Genomic DNA, 18,871 nt, shown 5'->3' with positions numbered 1-18,871 from the left:
ATTATTGCGCTGGTGTGAACAAAACGAGAATTATTCGGAGCCTGATTTTCATAATAATTTAGTCTTATATTATTATTTCTGCAACTGTTAGATTTTATGTAAACATATTTTCAATACTGAAAGTGTATTGCCTACAACTCAAACTACAAAATTGGGAGACCTATATTGTGCGTAAATTATTCCGGTCCCTAACGGAAATCACTAGCAACTTGTTATTGTTTACGTTTGGGGCAGCAAACTTTACTGTTTTATAGAGATTACATTTTTGAAAAAAAAATATTGTTCAATTGATTTAGATAGGTCGTACAACGTGAAAAGAAACGATCCATTGAATATTTAGCTTTTTGCTGTGCATTTTATTCGAAAAATCATCGAAATCTTTTTAGTGTGCATAGGAACGGAAATGGTTGGAATGTAAACTAAACAAATGGCGGATGATAAACAAAATTTCAAATGGTTCTGATGTTTTCTTTAATGTTTCAGTCTTGTTGGCACATATATATTTCAACCATTATATGATCAAGAAATTCGAAACCGGGTTGGATCATCATTATTGTTACATCTTAAACTAGTCCATATATCTAAATCATGTCTTTTAATCAGAATAGGAAAACGCGCATTCCCGTACCTGCGAGTTCAGTGAATCCTCTTGCCAAAGCAATGGAAAAGAAAACAAAGTCCAAGTCGACAAAGCAACAGTGAGTTAATAGTAACTAAATCTGCTATGACATTGTACTTTTTGAATGGATATCCAACTCATTTCATATTGTCTTTGTGAGCAAATATATGGAGAAACTCTCTCTCTCTCTCTCTCTCTCTCTCTCTCTCTCTCTCTCTCTCTCTCTCTCTCTCTCTCTCTCTCTCTCTCTCTCTCTCTCTCTCTGATTGTGTGTGTGTCTTCTATTCGGACAATATTTGAAACAACACCAACATATATATGTGTTCTGAGTCAATGAAGACGAAAAATTTTCCCAAAATGTCATTTTTAGGTGCAACTTTCTAAATCAAAATCTTTGTATTGTTTTGTTGTTTTTTTTTTTGGGGGGGGGGGGGGGGGGTTGGGTTTTGTTGGGTTTTTTTTTTTGGGGGGGGGTCTTTTGTTGTTGTTGTTGTTGTTGTTTTGTTTTTTAAAAAAACAACAACAATATATATATATATATATATTTTTCTTTATTGGACTACTTTGCTGGATATGGTGAAATTATATATCATAATTTAATCAATGTAAAAGAATCAAATTAAGACAGGTTGGGAGGGGGAGGAGGGTATAAGTATAATCATACGTTTCTTAAGACCCTTTTATTTATATTTTTATTGACTGAACAATTAATTTTCATTTCTAAGATAAAAATCTCTCTCCCAGAGCAAAACATCAGAGACAATTTGTTTTGCCCTGTACAAATATTTTTAATCGTAGTGTATTTATGCACCTCCATTGATGGTGTATCTTAACGGATCGTTTTTATACACCTCCGTTACGCATGCGCATTCCATCCAATTTCATCAGCGATATGTATTTGGCACATGGCAAAAGTTATATTGCCATCTGTAGGGTGTTTTTGTTAATAAATTTATATAAAAATAATACAGAAAAGTGAGTGGAGCAGGCACTTATGTTGGTAACAACAAGATATGAAGTGAGTAGAAAAGTGCCAGAAGACAATAGAGAATAAAAATTTTTTTCGCGGCGGTGGTGGGGTTAGAACCTGCGACCTTATTGGTACGACAACTCCGCCTGGCAGGTGAGAGCGTGGCTCTACCGTGTGAGCTATCCACGAACACTAAAATATTCGTTTCAAACCCAAAGTCATTTCTAGATCCCTCTCTCACCCACTTCTTGAGATCGCCGATTCGTTCACCACCATCGCGAAGTAATTTTGACCAGCAGTTAAGCTTAATAGCCAATATTCTCATCACAAACATATAACATAGAAACTATTGAGACATTGAGTATGCTCCGGTGTATGGGGTGAATTTTTAATTCAGAAAAGTGAGTGGAGCAGGCACTTATGTTGGTAACAACAAGATATGAAGTGAGTAGAAAAGTGCCAGAAGACAATAGAGATAAAAAAAAATTTTCCGCGGCGGTGGTGGGGTTTGAACCTGCGACCTTATTGGTACGACAACTCCGCCTGGCAGGTGAGAGCTTGGCTCTACCGTGTGAGCTATCCACGAACACTAAAATATTCGTTTCAAACCCAAAGTCATTTCTAGATCCCTCTCTCACCCACTTCTTGAGATCGCAGATTCGTTCACCACCATCGCGAAGTAATTTTGACCAGCAGTTAAGCTTAATAGCCAATATTCTCATCACAAACATATAACATAGAAACGATTGAGACATTGAGTATGCTCCGGTGTATGGGGTGAATTTTTAATTCAGAAAAGTGAGTGGAGCAGGCACTTATGTTGGTAACAACAAGATATGAAGTGAGTAGAAAAGTGCCAGAAGACAATAGAGAATAAAAATTTTTTTCCGCGGCGGTGGTGGGGTTTGAACCTGCGACCTTATTGGTACGACAACTCCGCCTGGCAGGTGAGAGCGTGGCTCTACCGTGTGAGCTATCCACGAACACTAAAATATTCGTTTCAAACCCAAAGTCATTTCTAGATCCCTCTCTCACCCACTTCTTGAGATCGCCGATTCGTTCACCACCATCGCGAAGTAATTTTGACCAGCAGTTAAGCTTAATAGCCAATATTCTCATCACAAACATATAACATAGAAACGATTGAGACATTGAGTATGCTCCGGTGTATGGGGTGAATTTTTAATTCAGAAAAGTGAGTGGAGCAGGCACTTATGTTGGTAACAACAAGATATGAAGTGAGTAGAAAAGTGCCAGAAGACAATAGAGAATAAAAAATTTTTTTCCGCGGCGGTGGTGGGGTTTGAACCTGCGACCTTATTGGTACGACAACTCCGCCTGGCAGGTGAGAGGCGTGGCTCTACCGTGTGAGCTATCCACGAACACTAAAATATTCGTTTCAAACCCAAAGTCATTTCTAGATCCCTCTCTCACCCACTTCTTGAGATCGCCGATTCGTTCACCACCATCGCGAAGTAATTTTGACCAGCAGCTAAGCTTAATAGCCAATATTCTCATCACAAACATATAACATAGAAACGATTGAGACATTGAGTATGCTCCGGTGTATGGGGTGAATTTTTAATTCAGAAAAGTGAGTGGAGCAGGCACTTATGTTGGTAACAACAAGATATGAAGTGAGTAGAAAAGTGCCAGAAGACAATAGAGAATAAAAAAATTTTTCCGCGGCGGTGGTGGGGTTAGAACCTGCGACCTTATTGGTACGACAACTCCGCCTGGCAGGTGAGAGCGTGGCTCTACCGTGTGAGCTATCCACGAACACTAAATATTCGTTTCAAACCCAAAGTCATTTCTAGATCCCTCTCTCACCCACTTCTTGAGATTGCCGATTCGTTCACCACCATCGCGAAGTAATTTTGACCAGCAGTTAAGCTTAATAGCCAATATTCTCATCACAAACATATAACATAGAAACGATTGAGACATTGAGTATGCTCCGGTGTATGGGGTGAATTTTTAATTCAGAAAAGTGATTGGAGCAGGCACTTATGTTGGTAACAACAAGATATGAAGTGAGTAGAAAAGTGCCAGAAGACAATAGAGAATAAAAAATTTTTTCGCGGCGGTGGTGGGGTTAGAACCTGCGACCTTATTGGTACAACAACTCCGCCTGGCAGGTGAGAGCGTGGCTCTACCGTGTGAGCTATCCACGAACACTAAAATATTCGTTTCAAACCCAAAGTCATTTCTAGATCCCTCTCTCACCCACTTCTTGAGATCGCCGATTCGTTCACCACCATCGCGAAGTAATTTTGACCAGCAGTTAAGCTTAATAGCCAATATTCTCATCACAAACATATAACATCTAACCCCACCACCGCCGCGAAAAAAAATTTTATTCTCTATTGTCTTCTGGCACTTTTCTACTCACTTCATATCTTGTTGTTACCAACATAAGTGCCTGCTCCACTCACTTTTCTGAATTAAAAATTCACCCCATACACCGGAGCATACTCAATGTCTCAATCGTTTCTATGTTATATGTTTGTGATGAGAATATTGGCTATTAAGCTTAACTGCTGGTCAAAATTACTTCGCGATGGTGGTGAACGAATCGGCGATCTCAAGAAGTGGGTGAGAGAGGGATCTAGAAATGACTTTGGGTTTGAAACGAATATTTTAGTGTTCGTGGATAGCTCACACGGTAGAGCCACGCTCTCACCTGCCAGGCGGAGTTGTCGTACCAATAAGGTCGCAGGTTCAAACCCCACCACCGCCGCGGAAAAAAAAATTTATTCTCTATTGTCTTCTGGCACTTTTCTACTCACTTCATATCTTGTTGTTATAAAAATAATAATAATCTAAAAATCAAAATATAAAAAAAGAAAATAGAATTTGTATTAAAGGTAAAATAATGGTTTAGAAACACCTTATTGAATGTGATGAACAGTCAGGTGGCTCCGTAGCCCCATGGACAAGCTGTCAGACTTACTTTAACCTTGAAAGTACTGGGTTCGATTCCCATTGCAGACATTTTTTTAAAAAGTTTACTTTAATGAGAAAGATATCATTTTTGTTTCTTTTTTTCTTGTTCTTTTTTTTTCTTTTTTTTTTTGGTTGTTTTTCAAAAACTTTTTATCATGTTTAAAAAAAAACTTTGATTTTAATTTTCTAAAACTATTTATTTATTTGAGATCAGTAATTGTGTGCCATGTTTCTTTTTACCTTTGATTTTTAAAATTATTGTTATTATTCTTTAATTTATTATCATTGTATAAACGTACATCGGTAATCACTAAGAAACGTGCAAAACTACAATCTAAAACTATTTAAATCTCATGGACGTATGCAACATTTTCATTTTCATTAATCAACCATCACCGCCAACGGAGATGCATAAAAATGGTGCGTTTTTTTACACCTCCAGTATACCTCCAACAGAGGTGCATAAAAACGCCACCTTTTTAATTAAATACCCACCTGTGAACCCCCATGATATATATATTTCATCTTATTTTTAACTTTAGTGATATAGGCATAATTTCTGGGAAATTTCTAACAAGTTGCATTATTATGTTATTTTCTATTCCTTCTAGACCTGAGACTTGGTATGATGAGGAAATCGAGAGTGTCAGTCAAAAGCAACAGCTTCAGTCAAAAACAGAGCATGAAAAACGGAAGGCGGCTCTTTATCAACAGTTGAAAAAGACTGAGGTAGTTTCCCCCATGATGGTTCCTCGTGACAGCATTAATTATTACTGTTTGAAATCCTTAAACACTAAAAGCAAGATATGGCCTATCCTAACAAATGTACTGCAAGTTGTAATTATTATTAGATAGAGGTATTAGCTAACCTTTGAATTCTAGTGATTTTGTTTTAATTCAGGTTTTCTAGGATATCATATTATTGTTGGTCCATCTGATTTTAGTGTTTCTTCAAGTAGAAAATGTCAATTCATCTTTAACTTAAAAAAATTTTTTTACCCCTTTTTACTTGCATTCATATTATCAGCTGTTTCTTTGTTTTGAGTTTTACAATATTCCCACTCTCAGCTTGTCACATAATTATAATGGGACTATATATGCTATTCAATTCTCAGGAAGAACTCCTTTCAATGCAAGATTTGTTAGACCACAGAGAAAAACTCATAAAAGGTTTGTAAATTCTGAGAAAAAATTGATCAAAGGAATGGTATTGCGGGTTGTGTATATTTATACTTTTTAAAATAAAAGTAGCTCTCTGTAATTTTCTGGGAGGGTTAACTAAAACTAAAATGATAATGATTATTTGATTTGCAAAACTGCTTTTTCTTTCTTTCTTTGATTTATTTCTTCGTTATCCACTTTTATGTGGTTGTATATATATATATATATATATATATATATATATATATATATATTATATATATATATATATATATATATATATATATATAGCTATATATATAGAATGCAAATTGTCACTCACATTTTTTATTGCCGAGACGATTCGTTTCTGTGTCTTACACGTCTTCAGTCGGCGTAATCCATAGTAATGTCCGTAGAAAAGTTCTTACTCCAAACTAAAGTTGCTTCGTTGTGTAGTGGTGATTAGTGTTGATGTGTATTGGCATTGTTGTGATGTGCTCTCGTTGCTTATATTATGAGTGTGTGTGTGTGTATGCGTGTAGGTGTGTTGTGTGTGGTGTGTACATGTGTGTGTGTGATAGTGTTGTGGAATGTGGTTGCTGGAGGGGGGGGAGGGGGAGGAGGGGTATAATGGGGTCGGGAAGGGGGGGGGGGGGGGGGGGGGGGGTTATTTGGCCTTTTGCGTTTTGAGCTTGAATTTGTTAGAGTGTCTGCACATTGTCATTAATTCTGATCTTTTGTTTAAGGTGCTATTTTTTCTATTACACAACTACAGAAACAATAGCACCTTAAACAAAAGATTAGAATTAATGACAATGTGCAGACACTCTAACAAATTCAAGCTCAAAAGGCCAAATAACCCTCCCGCCTCCCCACGCAACCGATAAAGTAAACACTTCCAAAGTAGAAAATTGGTTGACTTTACGCAGTATCAATGAAACACACTAAGATAAACAGAAAATATGGAATCAACTAAAGGAATTGACTTAAGCAGAAGTTGACTGTAGTGATATATAAAGGTCTATTTTTTGAGTTTTTCAAATTTTGGTGAAAAGGATTGTTTGCTCTGTCCAAGCAACATGGTGAATGCAATCAGAAATAATTTATTTTTAGAGGATGGGTGTTAACTAAATATCTATTATGAATTTTGAATCTTTGTTTTCATGTCGTAAAATAAGAATTCCATCATCATCAATTTGTTATATTCGTCATATGCATCAATTTAGATCGATGTAGGTACCTTTGATTCACAGTTGAACTGAAAAGGAAAATAAAATCATACTTTAAACCGTTTACTTAAACCGTTTACTAAAACATTTATTTTTCTTTTATTTTGAATTAGTGGGGACAGCAGAATGAATTATAGATATATTCTGCTCTAAATGCATGTATGAAATAATCGAAAATTTGTTTATTATGAACATGGTATTAAAAAAATATTGAACTTTGTTACAGGACTTTTAATACATTGTATTTATTCTAATATATTTTATTCAGAAGCTGAAGAAGAGAATGAAACTGCCAGTCAGACAGAGTGAGTTGATTATTTTGCCTCTTTTATATATGTTATTGTTCACTTTTTTTCGAAGTATCAATCTATATCCAAACACATTATTTATTTACACACAATTTTTCCCACACTTTCTTTTGAAGAATTCACAGAATCCTTCAATTTTTTATCTTTTTCAGGATAATTTTTCTTTAAAATGTTATCGATCATGCATCCTTGTAATAGCTCGAAATGTCTTAAGATTTGCCAAGAGAAATGTTGTTAGTTTTCCAACCAATATTTGATTTTAAAAATTTTAAGTGATTATTTTTGTTCTTAATTTACAGGAACGAGTCCAGTAATGCATCAGAAAGTGGTGGTAAGTTTATTTAAGGTTATTCATATCAAATTTAACAGTTTTTCTAAGTACTTTATATTTTTTAGGACTCCCACTGTACTTAAAGCCAATAACTTATGATCTATGCTTGATATGGTTGATTATACAGGTGATCACCATTTGAATAGCCATTAACTCTTCTCTGGACTCTTGTCAGATTGGAAGATATTTATGTTTTTAAGTGAATACAGCTCTTTAGAAAATGAAATTAAAAAAAGAGGAATGAAAACATGTCTGATTAGAGCTACTAGTAGAGTCCTCTAGAGTCATGGAGCTCATGTAGCGATAGTTTATCTCTATTTTTGTCGTGTTAAAAGGGACAGCGAAATTTTCTTGCTACCCTGTGGATAGGATGATAGTCTATCACAAAGAACTTTCTACCAGATCAGACATTCCCAGCAATCCAGTCAATGCTGGGTGGACAGAAGTTTCAGAAAAACTTCGACTGAACTGGGGACTTGATATCTGTTCCTTTGCTTGCGAACTGGGCTATGAGGATCCTTATAACCTGGTAGAATTCTTAATTGGGCCAGTAGAATATTTTATTCCTCAAACAAAATAAAAGTATGTTATGTAATGTCATTCACACAGGAGAGGGGCTGGCAAAATCAATTGTATCTATGTCAACAAAATCTATAGCCCATTAGTTGTCTTTTATTCTTTCTTTTCTTTCCTTTTTTTTTTTAATTAATTTTTTTTTTATTTATTGTTTCGTCTCCAGAATCAAAAGAACAAGGAGAGAAAGTTGAAAAGTTTACAAAGGTAGACATTTTAAACTTTTAAAAAAAAAATGATAAAAGCCTGTTAAATGTGATAATAGAAAACTGTATCTTTTATGATTTATATAATTTTTTATTTTTTTTGTTGTTGTTACCAGGCTTTGAAAATATGGAGTTCTCTCTTCTTTTTTTGTGTGAGAATTCAGAGGGGTGAAGGACCAAAGTCGATCATTTTTTTCAGCAGATCTGGTCATCTTGACCTTTAGGGGAGATGTTATGGGTGTTTGCATATTACTGATTGTTTTTCTTTATGATTGATTTATAGTGGTGTACAATTTACAATATGGTATTTAAAAAATGATCATCATTTTTTAAATTTCTGGAACCATTCCAAAATTTCAGGGCCCATTTGTTTTTGCTTCATGTTTTATGTGAGCATTCATGAAACCTCACCTCTTACAGAGCCATTCGTATTCTAATGAATAGTTAAGGTTTTTTTCTCTAATGACCATTTGAATGTGCGTTTAAGTGAAATAATGTTTATTGGTATTTTATCAAATATGTACAACAATTTCATGCTTAACTGAACTGAACCCTTAACATGCGGAATTCAATCTATGTCGAAAAAACAATACAGCATTCTCAGTGCAGTTTTCAAGTTAAGCGAAATGTAAAAAGACTAGAGCATTTATATAGCGAATATCCACTATATGTGCTCACAGCGCTTTACAAGGGGTCCCTGACCAAGAGCAATGCATAACATATAGAACGAGGCGTGACACTTGTTAGGCTATATTACATCATTTTTTACGAAAGAGGCAATGCTGTTAAATCCAGGTATTCATACACCTGAGTATGGTGAGAGAATGTGATTAAAAAGCCTTCTCCAAGGACTCATCTATGCGCAGAGCAAGGCTCGAACCCAGGACCTTCCTATCTGAAAGCCAGTGTCATACCACTAGACCACATAGCCGCACAAACGATCTTTAGGAGGCGAAATCTTCCAAGAGTAAAATCACAAATCATGAGTAGTTTCCCATAATCCAGGGATAATTTCTGTATGGGTGACACTCAACAGTTGAAGAAGTTTTGATTTCTTTGCTATTTTCGCGTTTTGTGTTTCATATTGTTTACATTTCATGATGGATTCTAACAATGAAAGGGGGAGTATATCGACACGGTGTTGATTCTGACGATCAATATGTTAATGAAAGCAGTGATTACTGCAGTTCAGGTGAAGAAGAAGGTTCAGTAAGGGCTGATCGCATGGTGGCAGAGTTGGTGATGGGGCAAATAGGGGTTCGATAAGAAGGGGGGCGTGGCATTGGGCAGGTGAAACACTGAATGATGAGGCAATAAGGTAATCCCAGAAAGTAGTTGGTGGATTTTGACCAGAATGGTTTTGGACTGAGTAGCATTGATGATGACATGGGTGGATTTGAGAGCCCCTTTGATTTTTAAAGACTTTTTGCATTGTTTTTTTTTTTTGTTTTTTGTTTTTTTAATTTGCTGTTCTCATGGATTTTACGCAATATTTTTTTTTCACTTCATCTCCTCCTATTTCTTATTAGTAATGATGAAAGCCACTCATTTTATTTATTTTTTTACATCAAGTTTATTCACTTATCCAGCATCAAACGCATTCAGACAGTCTCCCGCATGCATAATAATTCACATAAAAAGGCAATGTTATCATACTAAAAGTATTTTTTTCATATTAATGAGCTTTCTAAGATGGCTGTCAAAGTCATGTGAACTAATTTGCATATTCAGTTAAGTCATTATGTTGCTTTGTCATATCTTACTTTAGGTATCCTGAAGTTTCATTGAGTTTGCTTCATTATTTTTTTAATTTTCTCATGAAATCAACCCGTTTTTTATGAAATCCCCAAAATCCTTCAGCACTTGGAATTATATAAGGTGAAAATAGCTCAGCACTTTAAGGGTTAATGTAATATGGTAAATAAAATCAGATAAATCCCATAGCATTCACAATTCATCGATCAATGTATGTTTAAAATGCCATGAATAAATCCCTTTATGCAGAAAACAATGAAGAACATGAGAGATAGAATGCAAGAGATGAGAGAGAAGTTACACATAATGAACAGAGACACAGACTCCTACTTGGCTGATATAGAGGTACAGTAAACTAAGGATTATTTTAGACAGTATCAAGTGTTTTATTTATTCTTTCTAACAGTAAAAACATTGACCCATGAAAATTCTCTTTTATTAGATGTCGCAGTTTTATTTTTTTATAGAAATCAAAAGCAGATGCATTTAAAATATTTATTATTAGCGATGAATTAAATCACTATCTGAGAATAAATTTTAATAACAAAAAATTTTTATACCATCAAATTCAGATTTACAGTGTAAAATCTCAAAAGTGGAAGTGCTGTCCTGTGACTAATTTGAACAAGCCCAAAATTAATGAGATTTTTGTCAAATTGAGCCTTTTCTTATTAAATACAATTGACTGGAGATAAAAAGTGTGTGGGGGGGGGGGGGGATACAGTTTTTCAAATCTAAATTAGTATGCTTGTTATCTTGATCTAGAATTGGGAGTTTCATTTAGCTAATATGATGTCTGGTGAGTGATTTTAACGAAAGCCACTTAGTTTTAGTCTTTACGATTGCATCATCATTTTTTGTCTCGACTCCCTTTTTTGTTTCTGTCTTCTTTAGCATGTATTATTTTCATCCTTCAAAATTGCTATTTCTTAATCTCTGCAACTTTGAATGACAGATAATTTGTTTGTGGTCAGCATTAAATGATACTGGACTTTAATTGCTCATGACCCACGATTGTTACCTTGTCTCAAGGATTTTCCTAATAAATGATTGATTGAATCCATATAAAGCTGACAGATTTTGACCACGTTAGCCTTCTTCCTATGTTTTGAACTTGTAGTTAACCCCTTTTTGCATAAGAGAAAAAAAAATACTCAGATAAAAACCATTTCAAAAATACCATACCAATTCCTGCCTGAGAAAAATTGCCTCCTAGGTAAAACTAGTCAATTTTTTTTATTCTTCTTTGAGAATTGGGATCCCGAAATGACTCCCATTTCATCAAACACGATTGAATTTAAATGTTATGAAATAGTAAACATTCAGTTGCAATACTTTACATTTGCGAGTAAATAAAAATAGCCATTTTGGCAAGCAAGGTTTTTGTTTGTGGAAATCCATTTCTCATAAAAACAAACATCTGTGGTAGAATTAATCTTGGACACATGGATAGGACATGATAAAAACATGTTCCCATTATTTGCATTAAATAGTTGTTTGGTATAGACAATCTTCGAAATCCCTGGCATGGCTTTTAGTCATGAATGTCAGGGACCTCAATATTGTCGAGTACAATATTAAAATTGCTGATCTTTTATCATGAATTGACTTAACTAAATGGATCCAATTTAATTATTATAATAAAGTAAAAATACAGTCACGTTAATATCTGTTTGTCATGTTGTTGAAGATGGTACTTTTACATCAAACCAAATTAAGAATAGTATAAAAGATTTGTTAAAATCTAACCGTGATGACCCTAGAATTCCTTTGTATTAATACATTAGAATTATCTAATGATAAAAAAAGAATGAATCAAGGGCGGTTTAGTTCACAGTTAATAATGAATTCATTGACTTGTTTTCTTCTATATTTTCTTAATCGTATTTTTATCAGATGGTCCTTTCTTTTCCTTTGCTGTTTTGTTTTTGTTTTGTTGTTTGTTTTTTTTTTTTTGGGAAGAGAGAGAGGGTTTTTAAAATTTTTTTACATTGTCTCTATTTCATGGAAATTTTCTTAGTTCTTCAAAAGTTTTTCGATTATCAATTGTATTTGCCTTTATTGCTTTTGAGCTGTTATATTTCTGTATAATTTGTGTCGAAGGATCCTTATTATTAGATCATTTATTCATGAGAATTCAGAGAATTTTCGTTTTCATTTAGTTCTTATAGTTTGCACCGTGAATGCTCTCTCTTTCTCTCTCTCTCTCTCTCTCTCTCTCTCTCTCTCTCTCTCTCTCTCTCTCTCTCTCTCTCTTTCTCTCTCTATCTTTCCCTCTCTTTCTTTCTTTGCTGTTATATTTCTTTATAATTTGTGTCGAAGCATCCTTATTATTAGATCATTTATTCATGAGAATTCAGAGAATTTTCGTTTTCATTTAGTTCTTATAGTTTGCACCGTGAATGATCTCTCTTTCTCTCTCTATCTTTTTCTTTCTTTCTTTCTCTCTTTTTCTCTCTCTCTCTCTCTCTTTTTTTTTTTTTCTTTCTTTCTTTCTTTCTCTCTTTTTCTCTCTCTTGTACCACTCTCTCCCTCTTCTTAATTTTTCAATTATCAGATGATTAAGATTTAGAATACTGGTGTAAGGAACGTATTGCTATACTATACATAGATGTAGCAGTCGGGTTTTCTGTATTCTAATTCTTCATGTATTCTTTCTCTTAGCATTGTGCCAATCAAGTTTGAAAGTATGTTTACTCAAATGAATTCTTTCCCATGATAGATAAATAATTACAGATGACTGGTCAAGTGATCATTATGAATTGTTCAATTAATCTAAAGATAATCAGCTTCATTGGTCTGAAGTCAACTTCCATGCCTATTCACTAGTCTTGAGATAAATAGAATTTACATGATTTTTCCAATATTTAAAAATAGATTGCAATCTGTATTCTTTGGTTCAGCAATAAACCCTGCATCATCTTCCTTACTTAAAGGCTTCAGTGGAAACCAGTCACACTGAGAAGGGCCAATCTGTAAAGATTGATTTACTAAAAATAATAACGATTTGAAGCTAGGGGATGCATCCATTCAAATTGTTGACAAAGTGAAAAACGTTGGTACATTCTTAGACTCTTGATTATCGATGGAGCATCAGTTTAATAATTTCGTTAGATCTCTCTTTTTCCAACTAAGAATGGTTTCTTCTATTAGACTGTTCATATCTGAGGATGTGACCAAACAAGTGTCCTTAGTACTATTGAAATTGAATTATTGTAATGCTCTGGTGTTTGGCGTTTCGCAACATAATCTGAGATGTCTTCAGATTGTCCAGAACAGTGCTTGTTGTCTTGAAAGTACTACCCCTTCCTACCTTTTGGAACGAATTGAGAGATATTCAAAACCCCACCCCTTATGTTCAGCCAGTGATTTCACCAAACTAGTTGACCTTTGAATATGTGAAAAAGCTGGAATTTGATCCTTTTCTCATTTTGGGCCCTCTATTTGGAATGCCTTACTACAGAGCATTCGTGATACAGAATCTTTGTCTATTTTGAATGTTCCCTTTAAACTTATCTGTTTCGATTTTAGTAGGTGATTTGAGAATCAAGATAGGTACCATCAACCGGGGTTACTTAGACCATCCGGGGTTACTTAGGCCACTTAGTAGAATAAAAAAGGTTGCTTTTTAAAAAGTTAAATACATGAGTGCTTATTAGATCTATTGGGTTCTAATTATTTAAAAGATAAAAACTGCATGTAATTTATCTTTTAAATAAGCAATCTTGTTTTCAGTAAGTGGCCTAAGTTACCCCAGGTGGCCTAAGTAGCCCCAGTTGACGGTATCTGGTTTGTGTGTGTGTGTGTGTGTGAGTGTGAGTGAGTATGTTTCGGCCAAAGTAATCTGTAATGAGTGATGTATTCCTGATTGTGAAAAGTCTGAAGTTGACTCTTCTCTTAGTGACATTATATTCACTTGTAAAGATGTGTGGAATAAGCTTAAAAATTTAGGCTCCTCGAAATCCTCTGGCCCTGATGGGATACACCCATGTGTACTAAAAGAACTGGCAGAACAGCTAGCAGAACCCTTAGCAGAGTTGTTCAACAAGTCACTTAGGGAAGGGAAGCTGCCCAGCATCTGGAAAGATGCAAATGTAACTCCACTTTTTAAAAAGGGTGAGAAGAGCAAAGCAAGTAACTATCGTCCGGTATCATTAACGTGTGTGATTTGCAAAATAATGGAATCCGTGATTAGGGACAAAGTAGTCAAATACTTAATGGAACAAAAGTTGCTGTCTGAGTATCAACACGGTTTTATATCAAAACGCTCATGTACCACTAATTTGTTAGCTGCTCTCGACTCTTGGACTAGGTATTTGGACAGTGGCATACCTGTTGATGCAGTGTACCTTGATTTCGCCAAAGCATTTGACAGTGTTCCACATCAACGCCTTATTAAGAAACTTGGATCATATGGCATCAGTTCATGTTTGCTAGCTTGGATCTCAGATTTCCTGATTGGGAGAAGACAGCGTGTTCGGGTGAACGGCAGTTTTTCGGACTGGGCACCAGTATCGAGTGGTGTTCCGCAGGGAAGCTGCCTTGGTCCAGTTTTGTTTGTAATATTTATTAACGATCTTCCAGACGTTGTGGACTCTTTGTGCCAAATGTATGCAGATGACACGAAGGTGTTCTCTAGAGTAGACAAGGAAGAGTTCATAACTCAGCTCCAAAGTGATCTTGACAGCTTGGTACAGTGGGCTGATAAATGGCAGCTTAGGTTTAATGCAGACAAGTGCCATGTCTTGCACTTGGGATATAGAAACCTGCACCATCAGTACACAATGAGAAATCATGACTCTAGCGAGACTGTCATACTTCAGCCTACTGAAGAGGAAAAAGATTTAGGTGTGTTAGTAGATCAGGAACTGAAGTTCTCTAAGCACATAGAAACCCAAGTAAATAAAGCAAACAGAATCGTTGGCCTCATTAGGAGGTCGTTCACTCATCTTGATAGAGATAACATGAGACAATTGTTCACTGCACTTGTACGTCCCCACTTGGAATTTGGCAATGTAGCATGGGCACCACGACTACAGAAAAACAAAGACCTCATAGAAAGTGTTCTAAGACGCGCAACTCGTGTCATTCCGGGATTCAAAGATCTAGAATACACAGAAAGACTGAAAAAGATAAGAATACCTAGCATGCAGTATAGGAGAGATAGAGGAGACCTAATTGAAGCGTACAAATACACACATAATTTATACTCTGTTAGCACGAGCCCTCTAAATCTTGATTCCACCAGCACCACCAGAGGACACAGATTCAAACTCTCCAAAGAAAGGTGTTCTCTAAACCTTAGGCAGAACTTTTTCTCAGTTAGGGTAGTCGACAAATGGAACCGCCTGCCTGCAACAGTTGTCGACGCCCCTTCATTGCAGGCATTCAAGTGCCGTCTTGATGCTCATTGTGAAACAGAAAAATACTGTTTGTAAAGTTAAATTCAGACACCTCCTTCCACTATGTGGCATGCCCAGTTTTAAGAGACTTGAATTATATACATTCACGAATGCACAAGAGCAGATAAAAGGCTGTAAAAGCCTACATAAATCTGGACTTATATCATATCATATCATATATCATGTATCGGAGTTACAGCACTATATAAGTTTTCAGCATTAATATTAGTACCTATTATTATCATCATCATATTATTATTATTATATATATTTTTAAAAATTATTATTAATAATGGTATTAATGATAATAATAATAACAATAAAATTAGAACAATTTTTCAAGACTACACACATGTACATTATTAAACCTATATATTTAGTAATTCAGAGCATCCTTCCATTTATTCTTCTGTTTTTACAAGACTCGACATTACATGTGTGTAGTCATGATGGCAGGTGAAAGAGAATAATTAACCCAATCTTATGGCCACAAATTTATATGGGAAGTCAATACACCAGTAACCCGTAACCAGGCCAAATGAATTGAAAACACAATAATCCTGTTTCACAATAAATTACAATGCATATTAATTAATGTGGTATTCCTCGTCAAAGCAAACAAGCCACTGCGTCATTTTATCCAATCCAATGCACTTTCATTAATTATTTGTTGTTTTCTCGATGGTCTGGGTGGGGTGCCTGACCTCCCATAGTGGGCAGGGAGGTACTTACTGCGTCTTTTATCCCCCTACATCTGTTTTCCAACTTGCTTTCTGTCTTTGTCTTGAAATGAGATTACTTGGTTTTGTCCTGGTCCTGGCCAGATGCCCTGGCTGAGAGGGAAACAGTCAAATGTATAGTTAGTTTTGGGAGATGATATTTTTTTTCCTTGTAAATCATCTCTCTGTTATGCACTGTATTATGTTTTCTTTATATTATATATGATTTTTAAAACATTTGAGTGTATTCCTCTTAGTGGGGACCTGTGCTTGTGTCTGGATGAGACTTGTAGTGATCTCAAACTAAGTACTTTGATAGTGTGCTCTTGGAATTTGCACCTGTTTCTTATTTGAACCAGTTCCCCTTTGTCTTACCTTTTCTTTGGTGCTTTAATTGTAATTCTAAGACTTTTTACTATCCCATTTTCGTCCTTTTTGCTGGCGCTGATATGACCTTAATGTGTTGCAAGTGCCGTAATAACCCTTAAAAACAACAAACTTCCTCGATGGTGAAATTGGGTACACTAAAACATATTCCTATAATATAAAATAATGTAGACTCGATTCCATTGTCAATTAGCAGACTTTTTTGTTATTTTGAAGTTCTGGGATTACTCCATTTTTGTTCATCTCAATACGGATATAGAAATTTTTGATAACCCGGAAATGTAAAAAATTTGTACGTATGCTGATGGTTTGAAATTGTTTGAATTACCCAGGCATGCATTCTGATTAACCAGTAGAAATTATACCTAAAAACTTCTGTCCCAAATTGTTCTAGTTAAGCGGCTGTTTTGATAAAGTAACATTCCAATTACTGCCTTCAGCGGTATTGATTTCTCTCAAGCTACACCTGATTTAATGGAGATCGATCTATGCAACAAAAAAATTCCTTGTTCCATCTCCATATATAATTTATAAAAAATCAGGTTTTTATTCCATTATTGTATATGTGATCCACAGTGTTAAACTGTTCTTATTTTGTGATGATGCAGATGCTAAATAATGAATATAAAGTTAGATTGACCATATACATTAATTTTTGGGTTTACATTTACACCCTTAATGAAACAATAGTGTTCATTTCCTTCAATAAGATAAATAAACTTTTTTGAAGTTTCATATTTTGGACCAGAAACTAAATTTTCAGCATCAACTGACATAATTTTCATTTAGATGGTGAGTCACGTATACTTAATATTTTATTAGACAGTTACCACTACTAAAGCACATTGCATGTAATTATGCATCTGCTTGTTTGTTTTGACGAGGAATGTTGCGTTGATTAAAATATATTGTATATATATTTTTTTTTCCAGAACACGATGCAGTATTTGGAGAGTCTGGAGACAGCCAGTGGTAGACTAGGACCTTTGTCTGACGAGACACGAAGATTGTTTGGTGACGTGGATGATGAGAGAATCATTGCTGAGATCTACAAGGAAAATAATAAGGGTGGGGAAGAGACAAATCAGGAGGAAAGAAATAGGGACAGAGAAAGTCCAGAAGAAGAGGATATGCCACGTGATAGATCAGATCCTTCCAAGTTCTTTCTTACAGAAAGGACGGCTACCTCAAATCCTGTTCAGAAACCTGCTGTTGACGAGGATGATCATAGTGATGCTAGTGATGTAAACGATGATGCAAGTGAAAAATAAAATGTTACAATGTAGGTACAAACTTGTTGCTTTTGGTTATTTTTATTAATTTCATTTTATTATTATGCAGTAGAGGTCCATGTTCGTACATTCTGGATATGGATCAGGAGAGTTCAGTTGCAAAAAACGTCCCGGAGTACCCACCACTGCAACTGTACAAAGAAATGCAGTCACAGGAGTATGTAATGCTCAGGAATTTACAAAAATACTAGGTTTTGATCATGTTGTGCTGAAGGCTGTTCCATTAAGTGAATGTTCTTGGGGTGAGGGAGGGGAATGTAAATGTCTATCCTTGTATATGTTGGACTGTGAATTTTGATATGTTAATTGTGTATGTGTGTGTTGAGTGTTGTTACATTAAAATTTTGTGAATATGAATCTGAATCTATAAGCTGCACAAGCCTATGGGTCCATGAATACAAATCTGAAACATTAGAAAAACAAAATGATGGGTGGTTAGGGGATCAACTTAAAACAATCGACCAACCGTCTGATGAAAACTGTTGATAACTGATGGTGTGACGTGGCAATGAATTCTTTTCTCCATGGTTCTCTTTAACTCTTTCAGTGCCATTGGCCGCACTGTGCGGTCAGGGCAGAATCTGTTCTACTGGCCAATGGCCGCACAGTGCAGCCAGTCTTGAAAGGCAAAAACAATAATGTAATCCAATCCTACTTTCTACAAAAGTACTATCTATTGAATTAATGGTATCATTTCTTTCATCAGAACATTCAATTGGCCCTAGGTGGGTATTCCAATTGAGATTTTGCGCTGAATTCGAATGTCGCTTTGTCTTAGCTTGTCATTCTCATGCTGCCTCAATCAGGTGCCAGCCATTTTGTGACAGAAATACGAATGTAGCCTCAGCGCTGAAAGAGTTCAGAAACCGTTTTTGTAAATTTCAGTCCTAATGCGGGAGTTAATGAATTTAATGCGTGAAAGTTTCCTTTGTGTATCTGTTTGATCTAGGTTTAAAGTGTTCAGGAATTGAGAGTGGTGGGTTGTCGCTTT

At 35.4% G+C, this 18,871-nt stretch overlaps 1 protein-coding gene across 1 annotated transcript; it reads left to right on the top strand.

Annotated features, from left to right (window-relative positions):
• The first annotated feature begins 402 nt into the window (after positions 1-402).
• On the top strand, positions 403-17,881 carry LOC144969898 (uncharacterized). The gene is made up of 8 exons (XM_078908959.1): positions 403-698; positions 5,147-5,264; positions 5,651-5,705; positions 7,176-7,212; positions 7,515-7,546; positions 8,286-8,326; positions 10,330-10,425; positions 17,521-17,881. Exons 1-8 carry the CDS (start codon positions 589-591, stop codon positions 17,857-17,859), a joined length of 828 nt encoding a protein of 275 aa, XP_078765085.1. The 5' UTR covers positions 403-588; the 3' UTR covers positions 17,860-17,881.
• The last annotated feature ends 990 nt before the right edge of the window (positions 17,882-18,871 follow it).

The sequence above is a fragment of the Berghia stephanieae genome, chromosome 1 (genome assembly GCF_034508935.2).
Source record: "Berghia stephanieae isolate SIO BIC M18660-M18661 chromosome 1, UCSD_Bste_1.3, whole genome shotgun sequence".
NCBI classification, from domain to species: domain Eukaryota; kingdom Metazoa; phylum Mollusca; class Gastropoda; order Nudibranchia; family Aeolidiidae; genus Berghia; species Berghia stephanieae.
Note: the sequence above shows the minus strand (reverse complement) of the source record. Positions and strands in the feature narration are given on the sequence as shown.

Coding starts and splice junctions, on each gene's coding strand:
- LOC144969898 (XM_078908959.1), top strand. CDS start 589: ATGTCTTTTAATCAGAATAGGAAAACGCGCATTCCCGTACCTGCGAGT. Junction 7,213..7,514: donor GAAACTGCCAGTCAGACAGA/GTGAGTTGATTA, acceptor CTTAATTTACAG/GAACGAGTCCAGTAATGCAT. Junction 10,426..17,520: donor CCTACTTGGCTGATATAGAG/GTACAGTAAACT, acceptor TTTTTTTTCCAG/AACACGATGCAGTATTTGGA.